The sequence below is a fragment of the Moschus berezovskii genome, chromosome 23, assembly GCF_049115385.1.
Source record: "Moschus berezovskii isolate FMDL1 chromosome 23, NW_MosBer_1.0, whole genome shotgun sequence".
In the NCBI taxonomy this organism is placed as follows: Eukaryota; Metazoa; Chordata; class Mammalia; order Artiodactyla; family Moschidae; genus Moschus; species Moschus berezovskii.
The window spans coordinates 40,816,765-40,841,180 of record NC_142482.1 but is presented as its reverse complement, the minus strand read 5'-3'; the positions used below and the strand labels follow the sequence as shown (position 1 = coordinate 40,841,180).

General features: G+C 38.7%; 1 protein-coding gene and 1 pseudogene across 1 annotated transcript; one reads left to right on the top strand and one right to left on the bottom strand.

Annotated features, from left to right (window-relative positions):
* Positions 1-4,123: 4,123 nt before the first annotated feature.
* LOC129543451 (olfactory receptor 2B11-like) lies at positions 4,124-5,065 on the bottom strand. Its single transcript, XM_055406560.2, has one exon. The coding sequence runs from the start codon at positions 5,063-5,065 to the stop codon at positions 4,124-4,126; it is 942 nt and encodes a 313-aa protein (XP_055262535.2).
* Positions 5,066-19,613: 14,548 nt separating this feature from the next.
* Positions 19,614-19,733, top strand: LOC148774163 (U2 spliceosomal RNA; annotated as a pseudogene).
* Positions 19,734-24,416: the final 4,683 nt, after the last annotated feature.

The window sequence follows — 24,416 nt, the reverse complement described above, 5'->3', positions numbered from 1 at the left end:
ATTCTGATTTCTGTATTGGCAGGCAGATTCTTTACCACTGCACCACAAGGGAAGCACCATAATGTTGATTTCTAACCATATTTGAAACACCAAATAAATGTAATATCCTTTAATTTGGTTTATTTACTTATTTTATCACATATGATAATATACATGTTTCAGTGCCATTCTCCCAAATCATCCCACCCTCGCCCTCTCCCACAGAGTCCAAAAGACTGTTCTATACTTCTGTGTCTTTTTTGCTGTCTCGCATACAGGGTTATTGTTATCATCTTTCTAAATTCCATATATATGCGTTAGTATACTGTATTGGTGTTTTTCTTTCTGGCTTACTTCACTCTGTATAATAGGCTCCAGTTTCATCCACCTCATTAGAACTGATTCAAATGTATCCTTTTTAATGGTTGAGTAATACTGCATTGTGTATATGTACCACAGCTTTCTTATCCATTCGTCTGCAGATGGACATCTAGGTTGCTTCCATGTCCGGGCTATTATAAACAGTGCTGCGATGAACATTGGGATACACGTGTCTCTTTCAATTCTGGTTTCCTTGGTATGTATGCCCAGTAGTGGGATTGCTGGGTCGTATGGCAGTTCTATTTCCAGGTTTTTAAGGAATCTCCACACTGTTCTCCATAGTGGCTATACTAGTTTGCATTCCCACCAACAGTGTAAGAGGGTTCCCTTTTCTCCACACCCTCTCCAGCGTTTATAGCTTGTAGACTTTTTGATAGCAGCCATTCTGACTAGCATGAAATGGTACCTCATTGTGGTTTTGATTTGCATTTCTCTGATTATGAGTGATGTTGAGCATCTTTTCATGTGTTAGTTAGCCATCTGTATGTTTTCTTTGGAGAAATGTCTGTTTAGTTCTTTGGCCCATTTTTTGATTGGGTCGTTTCTTTTTCTGGAATTGAGCTGCAGGAGTTGCTTGTATATTTTTGAGATTAATTCTTTGTCAGTTGGTTCATTTGCTATTATTTTCTCCCATTCTGAAGGCTGTCTTTTCACCTTGCTTATAGTTTCCTTAGTTGTACAAAAGCTTTTTTTTTTTTTTGGTATTTTTTGTGTGTGTGTGTGCGCAGAAGCTTTTAATTTTAATTAGGTCCCATTTGTTTATTTTTGCTTTTATTTCCAGTATTCTGGGAGGTGGGTCATGGAGGATCCTGCTGTGATTTATGTTTGAGAGTGTTTTGCGTATGTTCTCCTCTAGGAGTTTTATAGTTTCTGGTCTTACGTTTAGGTCTTTAATCCATTTTGAGTTTATTTTTGTGTATGGTGTTACGGAGTGTTCTAGTTTCATTCTTTTACAAGTGGTTGACCAGTTTTCCCAGCACTATTTGTTAAAGAGATTGCCTTTTCACCATTGAATATTCTTGCCTCCTTTGTCAAAGATAAGGTGTCCATAGGTGCATGGATTTATCTCTGGGCTTTCTAAAAAATGTGATGTTTTATGACAAAGTTTGAAGTTGGATGTGAGTCCTAGAACTGATTTTGACACTTTAAACTTTTAATGATATAGATTCTAAACCTCAAAAATATACTCACATTGTTGAAGTAATCAATTTGCTATTCTAGAAATACAAATTATTTCTTTCTCATCCTGATTCTTGCACAGTTTCAAAAAGCATTCCTGGCTGTTCCCATTATGCATGAAATGGTTCCATGTTGTCATTCATTATTAATACCACTATCTTGTTCTCTCACCTACTCAGAAGGCTCATGCTAATGATATATACAAGGAACATTAAGAAATCCATGTGTTTTGTCCATATATTTTATTCATTTTATATTTAATGATACATTACTTAGTTAAGATTGTAAAACATTTCACACTTGCTTGTTAGAGTAACAACGTGTTGTTAAAGGATTAGTAGCATTTAGATAAATGGAGGTTGATAAACTTGTGGCCTTAGGAAACATCACTTCAAGCAAAGCTAGTGGAGGTGATGGATTTCCAGTTGAGCTGTTTCAAATCTTGAAAGATGGTGCTGTGAAAGTGCTGCACTCAATATGCTAGCAAATTTGGAAAACTCAGCAGTGGCCACAGGACTGGAAAAGGTCAGTTTTCATTCCAATCCCAAAGAAAGTCAATGCCAAAGAATGCTCAAACTACCACACAATTTCACTCATCTCACATGCTAGTAAAATAATGCTCAAAATTCTCCAAGCCAGGCTTCAGCAATACATCAGTCATGCATTTCCAGATGTTCAAGCTGGTTTTAGAAAAGGCACAGGAACCAGAGATCAAATTGCCAAAATCCGCTGGATCATTGAAAAAGCCAGAGAGTTCCAGAAAAACTTCTATTTCTGCTTTATTGACTATGCCAAAGACTTTGACTGTGTGGACCACAATAAACTGTGGAAAATTCTGAAAGAGATGGGAATACCAGACCACCTTACCTGCCTCTTGAGAAACCTGTATGCAGGTCAGGAAACAACAGTTAGAACTGGACATGGAACAACAGACTGGTTCCAGTTTGGGAAAGGAATACGTCAAGGCTGTATGTTGTCACCCTGCTTATTTAACTTATATGCAGAGTACATCATGAGAAACTCTGGGTTGGATGAAGCACATGCTGGAATCAGGATTGATGGGAGAAATATCAACCTCAGAAATGCAGATGACACCACCCTTATGGCAGAAAGTGAAGAAAAACTAAAAAGTTTCTTTATGAAAGCGAAGGAGGAGAGTGAAAAAGTTGGCTTAAAACTCAACATTCAGAAAACTAAGATCATGGCATCCAGTCCCATCACTTCATGGCAAATAGATGGGGAAATAGAGAAAACAGTGTCAGACTTTATTTTTTGGGCTCCAAAATCACTGCAAATGGTGACTGCAGCCATGAAATTAAAAGTAATTTTAATTTTACTCCTTGGAAGGAAATTTATGACCAACCCAGACAGCATATTAAAAAGCAGAGACATTGCTTTGCCAACAAAGGTCCGTCTAGTCAAGGCTATGGTTTTTCCAGTGGTCATGTATGGATGTGAGAGTTGGACTGTGAAGAAAGCTGAGCGCTGAAGAATTGATGCTTTTGAACTGTGGTGCTGGAGAAGACTCTTGAGAGTCCCTTGGACTGCAAGGAGATCCAACCAGTCCATTCTAAAGGAGATTAATCCTGGGTGTTCATTGGAAGGACTGATGCTAAAGCTGAAGCTCCAATACTTTGGCCACCTCATGCGAAGAGTTGACTCACTGGAAAAGACTCTGATGCTGGGAGGGATTGGGGGCAGGAGGATACGGGGACGACAGAGAATGGGATGGCTGGATGGCATCACCGACTCAATGGACATGAGTTTGGGTGAAATCTGGGAGTTGGTGATGGACAGGGAGGCCTGGCATGCTGCAGCCCATGGTGTTGCAGAGTTGGACATGATTGAGCAACTGAACTCAACTGAAACTTGTGAGAGAAACTCATGGTTGGTTGAAGGTGTAGAGTGCCTCACACTGAATGCACAGTGGCACCTTGCCGCCCACTTAGATGTGGCAAATCTTGCAGAGAGTAATGAAATATTTCTTAGGTGCCAAGGGCATAGGAGGGCTTCCCAATTGGCGCCAGTGGTAAAGAAACCACCGGCCAATGCAGACGATGTAAGAGATACGAGTTTGATCCTTGGGTTGGGAACATCCCCTGGAGGCTGGCAGGGCAATCTACTCCAGTGTTCTTGCCTGCAGATTACCGTGGACAGAGGAGCATGGTGGGTTACAATCCATAGGGTTGCAAAGAGTCAGACATGACTAACGTGACTTGGTACATACATGGTCATAGGAAGTCCAGTGATGAATGCTGACATGCTATTTTATGATTAGCTTGAACTGATTAGTTTATATTATAGTTTACAGTACTTTTTTTTTTTTAGTGTTTAACAGCCACTGTTTCAGTATGGCTCAAACAAAATAGCATGCTTTTTTAAAATATGTTTCCACAGACTGCCTTTACTGGCGTGTATTAGTCAAATATCACCCTTGCCTAAGAATATGAGAAACATGACATGTTTTGCAAGAAGAACATCTATTAATAACATGATGTGGGAAAGTATGAGACAAGAACCAGTTATTAAAGAAACCTCTATACACCTACTAAATGGGTAAATAATTTCATCTTATATCTATCAACTATCCCTTGGAAGTGAAAATTTTCCTCATCAGATTGCCCAGTGCCCCATTTACATCCTTATTCCTCAGAGTGTAGATGAAAGGGTTGAGTGCAGGAGTCACCACTCCATAGAAGAGAGCCATGAACTTGGGCTGCTCTCTTGAGATGGAGGAGGGGGGCTGAAGGTACATGCTAATGGCTGGGCCATAAAGTAAGAAAACTACAGTTAGATGGGAGGAACACGTCCCAAAGGCTTTTTTCCTTCCCTCTGAAGATTTAATCTTAAATACAGCATGCCCAATGCAAGCATAGGAAACAAGAATTAAGCATAGCGGCACAGCTAAGAAAAAAATGCATACCACAGAGAGTGTGAGCTCATTAGCACCCTTTTCGCCACAGGCAGTCTTTATCAGAACAGGAATCTCACACAGCAAGTGATCCAGGGTATTGCGACCACACAGTGGTAACTGTAATGTGACAGTGGCCTCTGAGACAGCATAGGTCATCCCAATCAGCCACACGGTGGCCACTAATAAGATACAGATGCGCCGATTCATGATGAGGGTGTAGTGTAGAGGCTTGCAGATGGCCACGTAGCGATCAAAAGACATAACAGCCAAAAGCAGACATTCTGTGCCTGCCATCATGTGGAAGAAATAAAGCTGAACTGCACACCCCATATAGCTGATTGTCTTCTTAGACGTTCCCAGGTTAAAGAGCATCTGAGGGACAATGCTTGTGGTGTAGCACATGTCCAAAAAGGAGAGGTTGGTGAGGAAGAAATACATGGGGCTGTGCAGATGGGGGTCTAACTTGGACACCAGAATGATGGCTATGTTTCCCATCATGGCCGTGGGGTATGTTATAAGCAGAATAATGAATAGAGGAAGCTCTAGCCAAGGACGGTCAGCAAAACCTAGTAGAATAAACTCTTTGGGATGGCTTTTGTTATTTGGTTCCATTATCTTCAATTTGTTTCACCTATAGCAGGGAAGTGGCAAGAAGAGTAGAAAAAATTTGAGAAATGATAAAACACAATTATGTAGCTCACACAATTAAGCATCCAGTCATAGGAGGTTGAGTATAGTAACTAACTGGAATAAAGTCAAAGTCGCTCAGTCGTGTCCGACTCTTCGTGACCCCATAGACTCTTTGTGACTACCAGGATCCTCCCTCCATGGGATTTTCCAGGCAAGAGTACTGGAGTGGGTTGCCATTTCCTTCTCCAGGGAATCTTCTCGACCCAGGGATCAAACCCGGGTCTCTTGCATTGTAGGCAGATACTTTACCGTCTGAACTGGAGGAGAGGACTAATGAAAGGAATGTGACACTGCTGCTGCTGCTGCTAAGTCACTTCAGTCGTGTCCGACTCTGTGTGACCCCATAGATAGCAGCCCACCAGGCTCCCCCGTCCCTGGGATTCTCCAGGCAAGAACACTGGAGTGGGTTGCCATTTCCTTCTCCAATGTGTGAAAGTGAAAAGTGAAAGTGAAGTCACTCAGTCATGTCTGACTCGTAGCTACCCCATGGACTGCAGCCTACCAGGCCCATCCGTCCATGGGATTTTCTAGGCAAGAGTACTGGAATGGCTGAATGTGACACTAGGTGACTTAATTTCTTTTTAAGAATCTACAAAATAAAGGTAACTAGCTTAAGTAACCTAATCTTTTTGAAACTGAATTTTCTTTTGTGTATAAGAAAGATACAGTAACTACGTCCTTGGGCTATGGTGAGGATTAAATGTCAAGTAGAAATGACTGTGCTTCAGATTTTCCAAAGGAATGCTTTTCATACTATGTTTGCATAATTATCAGCTGAAGATACAGTTAAAATGAAGTTTATTGGTTCCTATATTCAAATGTCTAGTAGAGTAGATGTGTCAAGGGACCTACGAATCAGATAATTCCTTTTCAGAATCACTACTGCAAGGTATTACTGAAATATTAAGACTAAAATTGTTAGCTATAGCTATAGCAATAGCACAAGAAGGAGGTGGAGAAAACCCTGCACTTAAGCATCATCAAGGTAGCCTTGTTCAGGTACAAGTATATTATTATAGTTGAAGAGTTACATCATCCTCATAGGAACTGACAAGGCAGGTTTTATTCAAATCCATCTTAGTAATTTATAATTGAAAAAGAATTTTTGTGCCAGTGTTCTGAAATATAAATGGAGAGGATTTAGCTATGACATATTTTTCTGTACTCAGAATTTTGTTTTGGAATGTAATTTTTTTTTGTATAACTACTTCATTTAAACTGGGCAATTGGTTTTTCATGTTAAATTTTAATCATCTATCTTGCAGGAATTTTTCTTTATTGAGTGGGCTTATCCATTTGTACATATGAATTTGGATAGTTATCAATGACTTAGTTAATTGTCAGTTCAGTTGCTCAGTCATGTCTGACTCTTTGTGACCCTGTGGACTGCAGCACGCCAGCTTCCCTGTCTATCACCAACTCCCGGAGTTTACTCGAACTCATGTCAGTGATACCATCCAACCATCTTATCCTCTGTCGTCCCCTTTTTCTCCCGCCTTCAGTCTTTCCCAGCATCAGGGTCTTTTCAAATGACTGGTCAGTCCTTCGCATCAGATGGCCAAAGTGTTTGATTTTCAGCTTCAGCATCAGTCTTTCCAATGACTATTTAGGACTGATTTCCTTTAGAATTAACTGGGTGGATTTCCTTGCAGTCCAAGAACTCCAAGAGTCTTCTTTGGCACCACAGTTCAAAAGCATCAATTCTTCAGTGCTCATTTTTTTTTTATATGGTCCAACTCTCACATCTCTACATGACTACTGGAAAAACCATAGCTTTGACTAGACAGACGTTTGTTTGCAAAGTAGCTGCAAATCCAATCTTTATGTCTAGGGATCTGGATCAGGAGGAAAATCTTTACTCCTGTTCAGGATAGGAGACTTATCAGTTTAGGGGAAACAGATTACATTTGTAGGGTTGCAGAGCAGAGTTTTCACATTCACTAGTTCATCAAATCCTCAAAGCCATCCTGGGAAGTGTCACATAAGGTTATTCAGGGCCAAGATGTCACCATGGGTCTCTGATTTCACACTACCCCAGGTCAGGTATGTGAAATACAATAATAAAATAATAACTCCAACTAAACCTTAATGAGTGCTGTGTGTCAGACACTACAGGAAGCATTTTACATCCATTATAACTCATTTAGTATCTATCCCTAAACCTCATGACAAAGGAAATATTAATATACATATTTTAAGATGTTATTAATCATTTATCCCTATTGTAGACTAACAACTATGAATGTTCTAAAGATAAAAAAGCAATCAATTTCTTCAATCAGGTAGGAGATAATGAGAGTAAAAATTCAAATTTAAAGATTTCAAAATTTTATATTTAAGTGCTATAATCCTATCCTAGATCTCTTTCTAGTCTTTTCTATGTGATTCTCATGATATGTCTTTACTTTTAAATCTCAAATATCTTGACATTTTTATCCAACTTTTGAAATATTTCCAGTGATTTTTCCATCACTGTTTAACCACATAGGGATCTCTTTATCTGTGAAGGTTTAATGTCCACTAAATTTTATTATAGTATATTTTTTGCTATGTAATTTTCTTTTTTTCTTTTTTTTTCTTTTTATTTTTATTGGAGGCTAATTATTACAATATTGTATTGGTTGGTTTTGCCATACATTGACATGACATGTAATTTTCATTACACAGTATTTTATTTATATTTATAGTGACTTTAAAGTTATATGTGGAAAAAGATTATTGAAGAAAGAAAATTTTTTATCTGATTTCAAAACATCTGTATCAATCATGTAGACAAGTTGATCCACCAGATTTTTACTACACATTAAAAATGTTCACATACTTGAATACAAGCTACACATTTAATTCAGGTATTTAATATTTGTCAGATTTAGTGTTTATTGGGCTTCTCTGGTGGCTCAGATGGTAAAGAGTATGCTTGTAGTGCAGGAGACCCAGGATTCATCCCTGGGTTGGGAAGATCCCCCGGAGAAGGAAACAGCAACCCAGTCCAGTATTCTTGCCTGGAAAATCCCATGGATGGAGGAGCCTGGCAGGCTACAGTCCATATGTTGCAAAGAGTCAGACATAACTGAGTGACTTCACTTTCACACTTTTATAGTGTTTATTAAAATGTACATGCTTTTAATGTAGGTTCAAATGAGAGGATGAATTTGATTACAGAGAAAAATCTAGTTTATTTCTACAACACCAAACTAGTTATTTCCAGTGTTTAAGGAAGGCTGTCAGAATTGAAATGCTTTCTGATTTTCCTTTGAATATTTGGCACTGTGATATACACACATTCCAACTTTCCCTAAGAATGGATAGATTTTAAAACAAGAGTCTTTTTACTTACCCTTGGAGTCGCAAAGAGTTGGACACGACTGAGCGACTGAACTGAACTGAACTGAACTGATTTTGATAAATATCATTTAAGAAAAAGAAGTGTGAGACATCAAGGAATGCACTTGATTTTTTCAAATTTTCAGAGAAGGACGAGAAACTGGAGTATGCCGATGAGTACTTAAGAAATATCTTCAGAAGTGTGAGTTTTCCATTTAATAAAGTGCTGCCACAAAGAAAAAAGCCCAGCTTAGGAAGACCTTAGTAGATAATATCAAGAGTGTCCTGTGGGTGTGCAATTTTATTATATTCCTGAGACCCTTGGGCATTATTTTCAAACAGCCCATTTATGGTTATCTCAGATGAGTTAGCAGACAAAGTTCCTTGGGATAGCATTCTCCATGGGAATTCTCCTTATGTACGTTTGTTTACCTTCTGAATTGAGGTTTGTATTAAACCTCCTCTATTGCTAGATCTGTTTTAACACACTGGAAACTAATTTTATTTTATTCATTTATTTTCCTTTTTAATGTATGTTTTATTTTCATGATTTTTAAAATTGAAGTATAAATGACATAGATTATTTTCAATATGTGTACAATATGATGATTTGACATTTGTATACATTTCGATCACAGTAATACTAGTTACCATTGATCATTATACAAAGTTACAATTTTTTCTTTGTGATGAGATCTTTTAAGATTTATTTTCTTAGTAATTTTCAAATTTGCAATGTAATGTTATTGACCATATTCACAACGTTGTACATTACATCCCCATGACTAATTTATTTTATAGCTGGAAATTAACCTGTTGATTCCCTTCACCCTCTTTCCCACCTTTCAACCCTCATCCTCTCTGGCAAACACCAGTCCTTTTTCTATAAGTTCTGTTTGTTCGTTTGCTTTTTAAAAAATATTCCACATACAGTATGTGTCTTTGTTTCTGTGACTTATTTTCTTAGCAAAACTTCCTCAAGATCCATCTGTGTTGTTACAAATGGCAAGATTTCATTCTTTTCTTGTGGCTGGGTAGAATTGCGTTGTGTATGTGATACTGCATCTTCTTTATTCATTTTTCCATTGATGGACACTTAGGCTGTTTCCATATCTTGGCATAACAGTAAATAAGGCTGCAATGAACATATAGGTGCATATATCTTTTTGAATTAGTGTTTTTGTCATCTCAGGATATACGTCAAGAATTGGAATTGCTGGATTATATAATAATTCTACTTTCGATTTTTGAAGGAATCTCCATATAATTTTCATAGTGTCTCCACCAATTTTCTTTCCCATGAGTTGTGCATATGTTCTTTTTTCTTTACATTCTTGCCAACACTTATTTCTTGTTCTTTTGATAAAAGTTATTATGACAAATGTGAGGTGATACTTTTGGTTTTGATTAGCATTTCTCTAATAATTAATCATGTTGAACATTTTTTCATATGTTTGTTGGCCATCTGTATGTCTTCTTCAAAAAATTGTCTATTTGGAACTTTTGCTTGTTTTCAGTTGGATTGTTTGTTGTTTTGTTATTGAGTTATATGGGTTCTTTATTTTGGATATTGTTTTTGTAAATTTTTGTATATAATGATTTGTAAATATCTTTCCCCATTCTCTAGGTTGCCTTTTTTATTCTGTTCATGGTTTCTTCACCGTGAAGAAGTTTTTATGTTTGATGCAGACTCATTGGATTATTTTTGCTTTTCTTGCCATTGCTTTTGGAGTTAGATCCAAACGACTATTGCCTTGAGTGATGTCAAGGAGCTTACTGTCTACATTGTCTTCTGGGAGTTTTATGTGTTTTCATCTCATATTGGAGTCTTTAATCCATTTTGAGTTAATTTTGGGCATAGTGTCAGGTAGTGGCCCAGTTTCATACAAAAAAGATCTTAATGACCCTTGTAACCACGATGGTGTGATCACTCACCTAGAACCAGATATCCTGGAGTACGAAGTCAAGTGGGCCTTAGGAAGCATCACTATGAACAAAGCTAGTGGAGGTGATGGAATTCCAGGTGAGCTATTTCAAATCCTAAAAGATGATGCTGTTAAAAAATGCTGCACTTTTCCCAGTTCCCTGACAAACCTCATTTTTTATTTGATGGGTTAAAGCCTCCCTGGCTACAGGGCCTCCATAATGAAAAATCACGGAATATTAAGTTTTGTAAATTGTTAAATTAAGTTTCTAGTTTTGTTAATGTCTAGTGTTTACTAAGACTCACTGCTGAGACAGTTACTTGTTACGTGATACTGCTAAAAGATTTAATTAAGTTATTAAAAAAGGACACTCTAGGTTAGTTTCTAAGGCTTATCTCAGTAACCAATCTTCAGATAAAGGTCGGATGCTCCATAATGTACAACCAGGAGATTAACACCAGACTATCTTGATGAAAGTGAAAGAGGAGAGTGAAAAGGTTGGCTTGAAGCTCAACATTCAGAAAACAAAGATCATGGCATCTGGTCCCATCACTTCATGGGAAATAGATGGAAAAACAGTGGAAACAGTGTCAGACGTTATTTTTTTGGGCTCCAAAATCACTGCAGATGCTGATTGCAGCCATGAAATTAAAAGACGCTTGCTCCTTGGAAGGAAAGTTATGACCAACCTTGATAGTATATTAAAAAGCAGAGACATTACTTTGGCAACCAAGGTCCGTCTAGTCAAGGCAATGGTTTTTCCCGTGGTCATGTATGGATGTGAGAGTTGGACTGTGAAGAAGGCTGATTGCCGAAGAATCGATGCTTTTGAACTGTGGTGTTGGAGAAGACTCTTGAGATTCCCTTATACTGCAAGGAAATCCAACCAGTCCATTCTAAAGGAGATCAATCCTGGATGTTCATTGGAGGGACTGATGCTAAAGCTGAAACTGCAATACTTTGGCCACCTCATGTGACGAGTTGACTCACTGGAAAAGACTCTGATGCTGGGAAAGGTTGGGGGCGGGAGGAGAAGGGGACGACGGAGAATGAGATGGCTGGATGGCATCACCAACTCTGTGGACATGAGTTTGAGTGAAGTCCGGGAGTTGGTGATGGACGGGGAGGCCTGGCGTGCTGTGATTCATGGGGTCGCGGAGAGTCGGACACGACTGAGCGACTGATCTGATCTGATAATCATTTAACGAATGAAGTCAGGCGACTTGGGGTATACCAGGCTTTATCTAATGAAAGTTCTTGACTTATAATTCTTATTTGACTAATAACTGCTAGCTATGGCTATATTATTTTCTATGTCACTTGTTTCACTGAGCCTGTGATATAATGCTGAACTGACAGTTCCATATGAGATCAATAATTGTAATAATGTGACTCTGGGTATGGGAAAAAGCAACAAGAGGAAATATTTTCCTGGACCAGGAGGCTAGTAAGACAGTGGTCCAGAGACTTGTGCTACTTGCAAGGCCTGGTCCAATTTTAGCACACTAAGTGGCCCATCACTTCCCTAGACCTGGGAATAAGCCTTCCCAGCACCGCGGGACACAATGGCCATGAAATGGTGTCATATAGTCAGATATGTGGCTATGAAGGGACCCTGCTGACTGGAAGTTGGTACTTGCCAGCTGCCTCTACAAAGATTACATCATGACCATTGCAAGCTGCTGACCTTCAACACCCCCTGAAAGAAGTTCAGGGTGAAAATCAGGAATGAGGCCTCTGTGCTCTGAAAAAAAAAAAACTGGCAGAACAGGCCTTTAGATAGTTAGATCTTTTCAGAAAAATGTTTTATGAGTTCCAATTCTTGCATCTTCTCATACCTAGAAAAACACTGACGTCATTAATGGTGAAATCTGCTTTCGCTATTAAAAATTTTGTTTTTTTTTTTTTTACAATTAAAAGTCAAAATAGAGTAGCTATGGTTCAGACATCCTGGGAAATAACTATTTCCCAGATATCCTGAAAAATGATATTACGGGTGTGATTTCAGATTAGATGCTGTGACCTAATGTAGAACTTAATGCTCCTGTAATGCATTTTGCTTCTGTACTTTGCTTGCTGCTCGTAAAACCAAAGTTACTCCAGTTTAAGATAAGGTTGTTTTTAAGTAAAGATTCCTAAAATTGTTTTTGGAAAAAAAAAAGTCATCTAAAAAAAAATAATGCTGCACTCAATATGCCAGCAAATTTGGAAAACTCAGCAGTGGCCACAAGACTGGAAAAAGTCAGTTTTCACTCCAATTCCAAAGAAAGACAATGCCAAAGAATGCTCAAACAACCACACAATTGCACTCATCTCACATGCTAGCAAAGTAATGCTCAAAATTCTCCAAGCTAGACTTCAACAGTACATGAACTGAGACCTTCCAGATGTTCAAGCTGGATTTAAAAGAGGCGGAGGAACCAGAGATCAAATTCCAACATTTGTTGGATCATTGAAAAAGCAAGAGAATTCCAGAAAAACATTTACTTCTGCTTCATTGACTAGCTAAAGCCTTTGACTGTGTGGATCGCAACAAACTGTGGAAAATTCTGAAAAAGATGGGAATACCAGACCACTTTACCTGCCTTCTGAGAAACCTGTATGCAGGTCAAGAAGCAACAGTTAAACCAGCCATGGAACAATGGACTGGTTCCAAATTGGGAAAGGAGTATGTCAAGGCTGTATATTGTCACCCTGCTTATTTAACTTATATGTAGAGTGTATCATGCTAAATGCTGGGCTGGGTGGAGCACAAGCTGGAATCAAGATTGCTGGGAGAAATATCAATAACCTCAGATATGCAGATGACACCATCCTTATGACAGAAAGTGCAGAGCAACTAAAGAGCCTCTGATGAAAGTGAAAGAGGAGAGTGAAAAGTTGGCTTAAAACCCAAAATTCAAAAAACAAAGATCATGGCATCTGGTCCCATTACTTCATGGCAAGTAGATGGGGAAACAATGGAAACAGTGACAAACTTTATTTTCTTGGGCTCCAAAATCACTGTAGATGGTGGCTGCAGGCATGAAATTAAAATACACTTGCTCCTTGGAAGAAAAGCTATGACAAACCTAGACAGCATATTAAAAAGCAGAGATGTTACTGCCGACAAAGGTCTGTCTAGTCAAAGCTATTGTTTTTTCAGTCATCATGTATGGATGTGAGAGTTGGACTATAAAGAAAACTGAGTGCCAAAGAATTGATGCTTTTGAACTGTGGTGCTGCAGAAGACTCTTGAGGATCCCTTGGACTGCAAGGACATCCAACCAGTCAATCCTAAAGGAAATCTGTCCTGAATATTCATTGGAAGAACTGATCCTGAAGCTGAAGCTCCAATACGCTGGCTACCTGATGTGAAGAAATGACTCATTTGAAAAGACCCTGATGCTGGAAAAGTTTGAAGGCAATAGGAAAAGGGGACGACAGAGTTTGAGATGGCTGGATGGCATCACCAACTCGATGGACATGAGTTTAAGTAATTCTGGGATTGACTGGCAGGGAAGCCTGGCATGCTGCAGTCCATGGGGTCGTGAAGAGTCAGAAATGAATGAGTGAGTGAACTGAACTTCCAATTTTTACAACACCATTTGTTTAAGAGACTGTCCTTTACCACATCATTATTGCCTTTTTTTTTGCCATAAATTAATCAACCATATGTGGGTGGGTTTGTTTATGGCTCTCTATTTTGTTATATTGATTTCTATGTCTTTTTTAATGCCAGTACCATACTGTTTTGTTTTCTGTTGATTCTTAATATAGTTTGAGATCAGGGAGAATGATGCCTCTGGATTTGGTCTTCTTTCTTTAAGATTTCTTTGACTATTCAGGAACTTTTATAGTTCTGTAGAAAGATTTAAAATTATATGTTCTAATGCTGTGCAAAATGCCATTTGAATTTGATAGGGAATTCATTGAATCTGTACATTGTTCTGGGTAGTATGGATATTTAAATTAATTCCATCAATCTGTGGAATGTATTTCCATTTGTTTGTATGTCCTTCTGTTCCTTTTTCAGTATCTTGTAGTTTTCAGTGTGCTGATCTTTCAGTTCTTTGGTTAAATTCATTTTTACATATTTTATTATTTTCAATGCAATTGTATATGGGATTGTTTTATTATTTTTCTTTCAAATAGCTGTTAAACAACAATTTAAAATAAAATATCATCAGAGTAAAGCTGGTTGAGTAAATGATTCTGGAGGATTTAAATGTGAGTTCCTTAAATATCTTATTTTGTTTATTTGTAGAATATCTCACATAAAACTTAAGATTTCTGACCGTACAATGAAGGGGCATAAAAATGAGTTGTCAAGAAAAGAAAAAAAAAACACCCCATAATCGGTCTTTCCAGTGAGAATAAAGAGACATTAAAAAATTCTTTAGAACATTTAAAAACTTTTCTAATATAAGGACTCAAGACAGTCTCTCTTTCAACTTCTTACTCTCTTTCTCTTAACCTCTCACTTACACATAATAATAGTCAGATTTGTATATATGCCTTAAGATTAAAAAGTTACACTCATAGATTACTTAGAAAGCTAGGAATAAAACCACTATATGGCCCAGCAATCCTACTCCTAGGCATATACCCTGAGGAAACCAAAATTGAAAAAGACACATGTACCCCAATGTTTACTGCAGCACTCTTTACAATAGCTAGAACATGGAAGCAACTTAGATGTCCATTGACAGACGAATGGATAAAGAAGTTGTGGTACTTTTACACAATGGAATATTACTCAGCCATAAGAGGAATGCATTTGAGTCAGTTCTAATGAGGTGAATGAACCTAGAACCTATTATACAGAGTGAAGTAAGTCAGAAAGAGAAAGATAAATATTGTATCAGTTCAGTTCAGTTCAGTTCAGTCGCTCAGTCGTGTCCGACTCTCCGCGACCCGATGAATCACAGCACGCCAGGCCTCCCTGTCCATCACCAACTCCCGGAGTACACTCAAACTCATGTCCACAGAGTTGGTGATGCCATCCAGCCATCTCATTCTCTGTCGTCCCCTTCTCCTCACACCCCCAACCTTTCCCAGCATCAGAGTCTTTTCCAGTGAGTCAACTCGTCACATGAGGTGGCCAAAGTATTGCAGTTTCAGCTTTAGCATCAGTCCCTCCAATGAACATCCAGGATTGATCTCCTTTAGAATGGACTGGTTGGATCTCCTTGCAGTATAAGGGACTCTCAAGAGTCTTCTCCAACACCACTGTTCAAAAGCATCGATTCTTCGGCGATCAGCCTTCACTAATGCATATATGTGGAATCTAGAAAGATGGTACCAAAGAACTTATTTGAGGGCAGAGATGGAGAAACAGACATAGAAAACAGACTTATGGACACAGGCAGAGGAGAGGAGAGGGTGAGATGTATGGAGAGAATAATATGGAAACTTATATTACCATATGTAAAATAGCCCATGGGAATTTGCTTTATGTCTCAAGGAACTCAAACAGTGGCTCTGTGTCAGCCTAGAGGGATGGGCTAGGGAGGGAGATCTGAGGGAGGTTCAAGAGGGAGGAGACATATGTATATCTATGGCTGATTCATATAGAGGTTTGATAGAAAACAATGAAATTCTGTATAGCAATTATCTTTCAATTAAAAAATAAATAAATTTAAAAAATCAAATGCTTACATATAAAAAAAGTTACACTCATATCCATGAGTATATTATATATTTTGAAAAAAGCAAATATAAATGTACTGAATAACAGCTATAAACAGATATATCTCCTTAAAGTTCAAGGCCTAGCATATGAAAATATTCTTTAGAGCAATAAAGCAACCTGCACAGTTCATCACAAGACTAATTGTGTGACAGACCTAGAGGCAACAGCACAGCTGTTAGGACACGTGGATCCAGACTGTTCAGGATAGTTGATTTGTCTCAATTTTCAGAGTCTTGAAGTGCATTCTCTTTAGAATGAACCAAATAAAAATAATTATCCTTCTCTTCATTTGCTCTCAAAACAGATATTAGAAATTTTTGCACTATATCTTAAAATGTGAATGATGAAACAAAAATTTCAGCAGCTTTGTAAACAGCTATTCTAGTGATACTTTTTAGTTTTTACATTAAATGACAATAATCACAAAAAAAAAAAGCCCCAGATATATCTCTCTTTGAAAATTCTCTTTCCATGGCTTATAATCCCACTATCCATTCCCTAAATGTAGCCACTAGTATAAAGTGAATCTTATATTTGTTCCACTTTACAAGTGTGATGGGTGGATATATTTCATTCCTCTTCTGTCCAGATCCCCTCTTTATTGCATTAGGTATGTAGAAGGACGTGCACTCATCATCTCCTATGAGAACTCCAAAATTACAACTTGTTGCTGAACAACTGTCGACAGGAGAACGTTGGATCCCACCAAATAAAAGATACCCCATCCAAGGACAAACCCAACAAGATGGTAGGAGGGGCAAAATCATGTTTAGAATCAAACCCCATACCTGCCAGAGATGCTCGGAGGGCTCAAACAAAATCTTGTGCACACCAGAAGAACTCACAGAGAATGAGCCAGACCTGCCTTTGAGTGTTTGAGTGTCTCAGTGTCTCCTGTGGAGGTACAGGTCAGCAGTGGCCTGATGTATGGGCAGGGGCTCTGGGTTCAGCAGACCTGGGTATGGCATAAGCCCTCTTGGAGGAGGTCGCCATTAACCCTACAATAGAGCCCCCAGAACTTACACAGAACTGGGGAAACAGACTCTTGGAGGACACAAACAAAACCTTGTGTGCATCAGGACCCAGGAGAATGGAGCAGTGACCCCACATGAGGACTGACCCAGACTTTCCATGAGTGACCAGGTGTCTCCAGAGAAGGTGTGGGTCAGCGGTGGCTTGCTGCAAGGTCAGGGGCACTGAGTGAGACAGGGAATTGCAAACCACTTCAAGTACTTCAAGGACTCTTGCCTTGAGACCCCATGAAGAGTATGAAAAGGCAAAAAGATAGGACACTGAAAGATGAACTCCCCAGGCCTGGAGGTGCCAGTATGCTACTGGAGAACAGTGGAGAAGTAACTCCAGAGAGAATAAAGAGACAGAGCCAAAGCAAAGACAACACCCGGTTGTGGATGTGACTGGTGACTGACATAAAGTCCGATGTTGTAAAGAACAATATTGCATAGGAACCTGGAATGTTAGGTTCATGAATCAAGGCAAATTGGAAGTGGTCAAACAGGAGATGGCAAGAGTGAACATCGATGTTTAAGGAATCAGTGAACTAAAATGGACTGGAATGGGTGAATTTAACTCAGATGACCATTATATCTACTACTGTGGGCAAGAATCCTTTAGAAGAAATAGAGTAGCCCTCATAGTCAACAAAAAAGTCTGAATGTACTTGGATGCACTCTCAAAAATGACAGAATGATCTCTGTTCATTTCCAAGGCAAACCATTTAATATCACAGTAATCCAAGTCTGTGCCCCAATCAGTAATGCTGAAGAAGCTGAAGTTGAATGGTTAATGAAGACCTACAAGACCTTCTAGCACTAACACCCAAAAAAGATGTCCTTTTCATTGTGGGGACTGGAATCAAAAGTAGGAAGTCAAGAGCTACCTCGAGTAGCAAGCAAATTTGATCTTGCAGTACAGAATGAAGCAGGGAAAAGGCTAATAGAATTTTGCCAAGAGAATGCATTGGTCCATAGCAAACACCCTCTTCCAACAGCACAAGACAAGATTCAACACATGGACATCACCAGATGATCAATACCAAAATCAGACTGATTTTATTTTTTGCAGCCAAAGATGGAGAAGCTTTATATAGTCAGCAAAAACAAGACAAGGAGCTGACTGTGGCTCAGATCATGAACTCCTTATTGCCAAATTCAGACTTAAATTGAAGAAAGTAGGGAAAACCACTAGACCATTCAGGAATGACCTAAAACAAATCCCTTACGATTATTCAGTGGAAGTGACAAACAGATTCAAGGGATTAGATCTGATAGAAAAGAGTGTCTGAAGAAATATGGATGGAGGTTCATGACATTGTACAGGAGGCTGTGATCAAGACCATCTCCAAGAAAAAGAAATGCAAAAAGGCAAAATGGTTGTCTGAGGAGGCCTTACAAATAGCTAAGAAAAGAAGAGAAGCAAATGCAAAGGAGAAAAGGAAAGATATACCCATTTGAAAGCAGAGTTCCAAAGAATAGCAAGGAGAGATAAGAAAGCCTTCCTCAGCAATCAATGCAAAGAAATAGGGGAAAACAATAGAACTGGAAAGACTAGAGATCTCTTCAAGAAAATTAGAGATACAAAGGGAACATTTCATGCAAAGATGGGCACAATAAAGGACAGAAATGGTGTGGGCCTAACAGAAGCAGAAGATATTAAGAAGAGGTGGCAAGAACACATGTAAGAACTATACAAAAAAGATCTCCAAGACCCAGAAAACCATGATGGTGTGATCAATCACCCAGAGCCAGACATCCTGGAATACAAAGTCAAGTGGGCCTTAGGAAGCATCACTATGAACAAAGCTAGTGGAGGCGATGGAATTACAGTTGAGTTATTTCAAATCCTAAAAGATGATGCTGTGAAAGTGCTGTACTCAATATGCCAGCAAATTTGGAAAACCCAGCAGTGGCCACAGGGCTGGAAAATGTCAGTTTTCATTCCAATCCCAAAGAAAGGTAATGCCAAAAAATGCTCAAACTACTGCACAATTGCACTCATCTCATATGCTAGCAAAGTAATGCTCAAAATTCTCCAAGTCAGGCTTCAACAGTATGTGAGCTGGTTTTAGAAAAGGCAGAGGAACCAGTGATCCAATTCCAACATCTGTTGGATAATCGAAAAAGAAAGAGCGTTCCAGAAAAATGTCTACTTCTGCATTATTGACTACACCAAAGCCTTTCACTGTGTAGATCACAACAAACTGTGGAAAATTCTGAAAGAAATATGAATACCAGACCACCTTACCTGCCTCCTGAGAATTCTATATTCAGATCAAGAAGCATCAGTTAGAACTGGACATGGAACAAGAGACTGGTTCCAAATCAGGAAAGGAGTATGTCAAGGCTGTATATTGGCACCCTGCTTATTTAACTTATATGTAGAGTATATCATGCGAAATCCTGGGCTGGGTAGAGCACAAGCTGGAATCAAGATTGTGGGAGAAATATCAATAACCTCAGATATGCAGATGACACCACCCTTAAGGCAGAAAATGAAGAACTAAAGAGTCTCTTGATGAAAGTGATGGAGGATAGTCCTCGGCCTTTTGGCTAAGATCAGGTGTAGTATCTGTTCTTATCAGTTTAATATCTGATACGTCCTCTATCCAAGGACAATATATTAAATGAATTTTAGAATGGGAGAAAATAATAGCAAATGAAGCAACTGAAAAAGAATTAATCTCAAAAATATACAAGCAACTCCTGCAGCTCAATTCCAAAATAAAATAAACGACCCAATCAAAAAATGGGCCAAAGAACTAAACAGACATTTCTTGAAGAAAGCATACAGATGGCTAACAAACACATGAAAAGATGCTCAACATCACTCATAATCAGAGAAATGAAAATCAAAACCACAATGAGGTTCCATATCACGGCAGTCAAAATGGCTGCTGTCCAAAAGTCTACAAGCAATAAATGCTGGAGAGGGTGTGGAGAAAAGGGAACCCTCTTACACTGTTGGTGGGAAGGCAAAGTAGTACAGCCACTATGGAGATTCCTTAAAAAACTGGAAATAGAACTGCCATATGACCCAGCAATCCCACTCCTGGGCATACACACTGAGGAAACCAGGTTTGAAAGAGACACATGTACTCCAATGTTCATCGCAGCACTATTTATAACAGCCAGGACGTGGAAGCAACCTAGATGTCCATGGGCAGATGAATGGATAAGAAAGCTGTGGTACATTTACACAACGGAGTATTCAGCAATTAATAAGAATACATTTGAACCTTAGACTGCAAGGAGATCCAACCAGTCCATTCTAAAGGAGATCAGTCCTGGGTGTTCAATGGAAGGACTGATGCTAAAGCTGAAACTCCAATACTTTGGCCACCTCATGCGACGAGTTGATTCACTGGAAAAGACTCTGATGCTGGGAGGGATTGGAGGCTGGAGGAGAAGGGGACGACAGAGAATGAGATGGCTGGATGGCATCACTGACTTGACGGACATGAGTTTGAGTGAACTCCGGGAGTTGGTGATGGACAGGGAGGTCTGGCGTGCTGTGATCATGGGGTCACGGAGAGTCGGACAGGACTGAGCGACTGAACTGAACCGAACCAGTTCTGATGACGTGGATGAAACTGGAGCCTATTATACAGAGTAAAGTAAGCCGGAAAGAAAAACACCAATACAGTATACTAACGCATATATATGGAATTTAGAAAGATGGTAATGATAACCTTGTATACGAGACAGCAAAAGAGACACAGATGTATAGAACAGTCTTTTGGACTCTGTGGGAGAGGGCAAGGGTGGGATGATTTGGGAGAATGGCACTGAAACATGTATATTATATGTGAAATGAATCGTCAGTCCAGGCTTGATGCATGATACAGGATGCTCGGAGCTGGTGCACTGGGATGACCCAGAGGGATGATATGGGGAGGGAAGTGAGAGGGGTTCAAGATGGGGAACACATGTATACCTGGGGCAGATTCATGTCAATGTATGGCAAAACCAATACAATATTGTAAAGTAATTAGCCTCCAATTATAATTAAAAAATGAAAACCCCAAAACCAAAAAACTCAACATTCAGAAAACTAAGATCGTGGCATCCGGCCCCATCATTTCATGGGAAATAGATGGGGAAATAATGGAAACAGTGAAAGACATTTTATTTTTGGGCTTCAAAATCACTGCAGGTGGTGACTACAGCCATCAAATTAAAAGATGCTTGCTTCTTGGGCAAGCTATGACCAACCTAGACAGCATATTAAAAAACCCAGATGTTACTTTGCCAACAAAGGTCCATCTAGTCAAAGCTATGGTTTGACTAGTCATCATCTATGGATGTGAGAGTTGGGCCATAAAGAAACCTGAAGAATTGATGCTTTTAAACTGTGGTGTTGGAGAAGACTCTTGAGGGTCCCTTGGATTGCAAGGAGATCCAACCAGTTCATCCTAAAGGAAATCTGTCCTGAATATTCATTGGTAGAACTGATGCTGAAGCTGAAACTCTAGTACTTTGGCCACCTCATGTGAAGAACTGACTCATTTGAAAAGACCCTGATTCTAGGAAAGATTGAAGGTGGGAGGAGAAGGGGACGACAGAGTTTGAAATGGTTGGATGGCATCACTGACTCAATGGACATGAATTTGATTAAGCTGCTGGAGTTGGTGATGGACAGGGAGGCCTGGTATGCTGCAGTTTATGGGGTCATGAAGAATTGGACATGACTAAGCGATTGAACTGAACTGAACTGATGTTTTATTCTGTGCTGTAACTCAAGTGAAACCAGAAAAAGAGAATCTGTAATACACAGGAGCTATGACTCCTGTGTGATACCTCCAGGAGCTATGACATTTGGTTGAGCAAAACAGGCAACCTCAGGTTTCCCAGCTAAGAGGGAGCAAACAGAAAATAACACAAATTAGCTGTTCTCTCATTCTCCAATCCTCAACTATCCACTATCATTGGCTGAACCCAACCAGAAGCCATAAATCAAGTAATTCTTTAATTCTTTTGTTTTGGATACTTGAAGTATACGTGAGGTATCCGAATCAAAAGAACTAAAGAATTCTTTGATACCTCAAGCCTTAGGTTTGAGAGAGACTCCCAAATGTGTGACAAGTTCCAGGGTAGTGTGTGTGTAGTACACATATAGAAATCCTTTGTTGGTGTTTAAATTCTCACACCTTTGTCAGTTCTTCCTTTGTTCAACTTTTCTCATTTTCCCAGTTGTAATGTGCATCTATTTTATGCTGGGATCATAGCTTATATAACTCTCCATTTAAAAACAGGCCAAGATCATTTCTGGCTTACATACTGTTTTTTTTTTCCCCAAACTTTAAACTTTTTATTTTTTATTGGGATATAGCCAATTATCAGTGTTGTGGTTGTTTCAGGTGAACAGTGAAGGGACTCAGCCATATATATACATGTATCCATTCTCCCCCAAACCTCTCTCATTCAGGCTGGCACATAACATTGAGCAGAATTCCCTGTGCTATACAATAGGTCCTTATTGGCTATCCAATTTGAATATGGCAGTGTGTACATGTCCTTTCCAAACTCCCAACTGTCCTGTTCTCCTGGCAACCATAAGTTTGTTTTCTAAGTCTATGAGTCTGTTCTGTAAGTTCATTTGTATGATTTCTTCTTGTTTCCACATTTAAGGGATGTCATACTATGTTTCTCCTTCTCTGTTGGCTTCCAGAACTTTTGAATTACCTTTTCTCCCACCTAAAATTCTGTTTCCCTGATTTCATCATGGCTGGCTTCTTCCTTCTTTCAGTTTTGAGTTTAAAGATCACCTTCTAGGAAGGAATACCCAATATGAATTTACTACCCAGTATCTCAATATCATATTCTTTTAAAAGTGGGGATGACTCAGAGGGAGGATAAGGGGAGGAGGGAGGTGGGAGGGGGGTTCAGGAAGGGGAACTCATGTACACCCGGGGCAGATTCATGTCAATGTATGGCAAAACCAACCAATATAATATTGTAAAATAATTAGCCTCCAATAAAAAAAAATAATAAAAAAGAAAAAAAAAGGCAATCACTAACTAGAAAAAAAATAAAATTTCAATCAAAAGACTATGTATTTTCTAAATAATTTTGCTTTCCAAGTATTTCCAAAATTATTTTGCTCTGAAAGATGTAAATTTCATGACACTAGTAACTCAAAAATATAATAGAGTCATCTTCTACATATTACGTCTGTTGAGTTTTACACACACTCATAAGCCTTTTCATGGCAGATAAATTGATAAATCAATAATTTAAATATATTTCTTTTTTATACAAAACATATCTGAAATACTTCTGCTATATTCCATATATTTTGGTATGCTGTGTTTTCATTCTTCTCAAATTCTTTGCTAAGACATTTATTTCTTCTGAGACATTTATTATTTATGAGTGCATTATCTAACTTCTACATACTTGTGTGTTTCACAATATTTTAAAAATTTATACTAATATCATTACATTGTGCATAGAGAACATACGTTCAGTCACTTAAAATTTATTGTGACTTTTTCATGGCCAAATGATCTACTCTGTAGAATGTTCCATATGCAATGAGAAACATATGTATTCTGCTTTTGTTGGGTGCAGTGTTATGTAGATGTCTGTTAGTTTTAGTTTGCTTATATTTTTCAAGTCTTCTCTTTCTTTGTTGATTTTATGTCTAATTGTTCTTTCCATTATTTTAAGTGGGGTATTGAAGTTCAACTATTATTGTGGAATTAACTATTTCTTCAATCACTTCTGTTAGTTTTTACTTTACGTATTTTGGCAATATGTTACTAGCTACGTATGTGTTTGTAATCGTTATATCTTCTTGATGGATAGCATAAATTTATCACTATGAAAAGATTTTTTGACTCTGGTAAAAGTTCTTGTCTTTATGTCTATATTCTGTTATCAGTATAACTAAATAGTGCTCTCTTTTCCCTTCATCTTATTAGCATTTTATTGAAGTATAGCTATTTTAGAATAGTATAGAAGTTTCACGGAGAAGGCAATGGCAAGCCACTCCAGTACTCTTGCCTAGAAAATCCCGTGGATGGAGGAGCCTGGTGGGCTGAAGTCCATGGGGTCGCTAAGGGTCGGATGCGACTGAGCAACTTCACTTTCACACATTGGAGAAGGAAATGGCAACCCACTCCAGTGTTCTTGCCTGGAGAATCTCAGGGATGGGAGAGCCTTGTGGGCTTCTGTCTATGGGGTCACACAGAGTCGGACACGACTGAAGTGACTTAGCAGTAGCAGCAGCATAGAAGTTTCAAGTATATAATATAGTGACAGTATTTTTATAGATTATCAGTTCAGTTCAGTCACTCAGTCATGTCTGACTCTTTGTGACTCCATGGACGGCA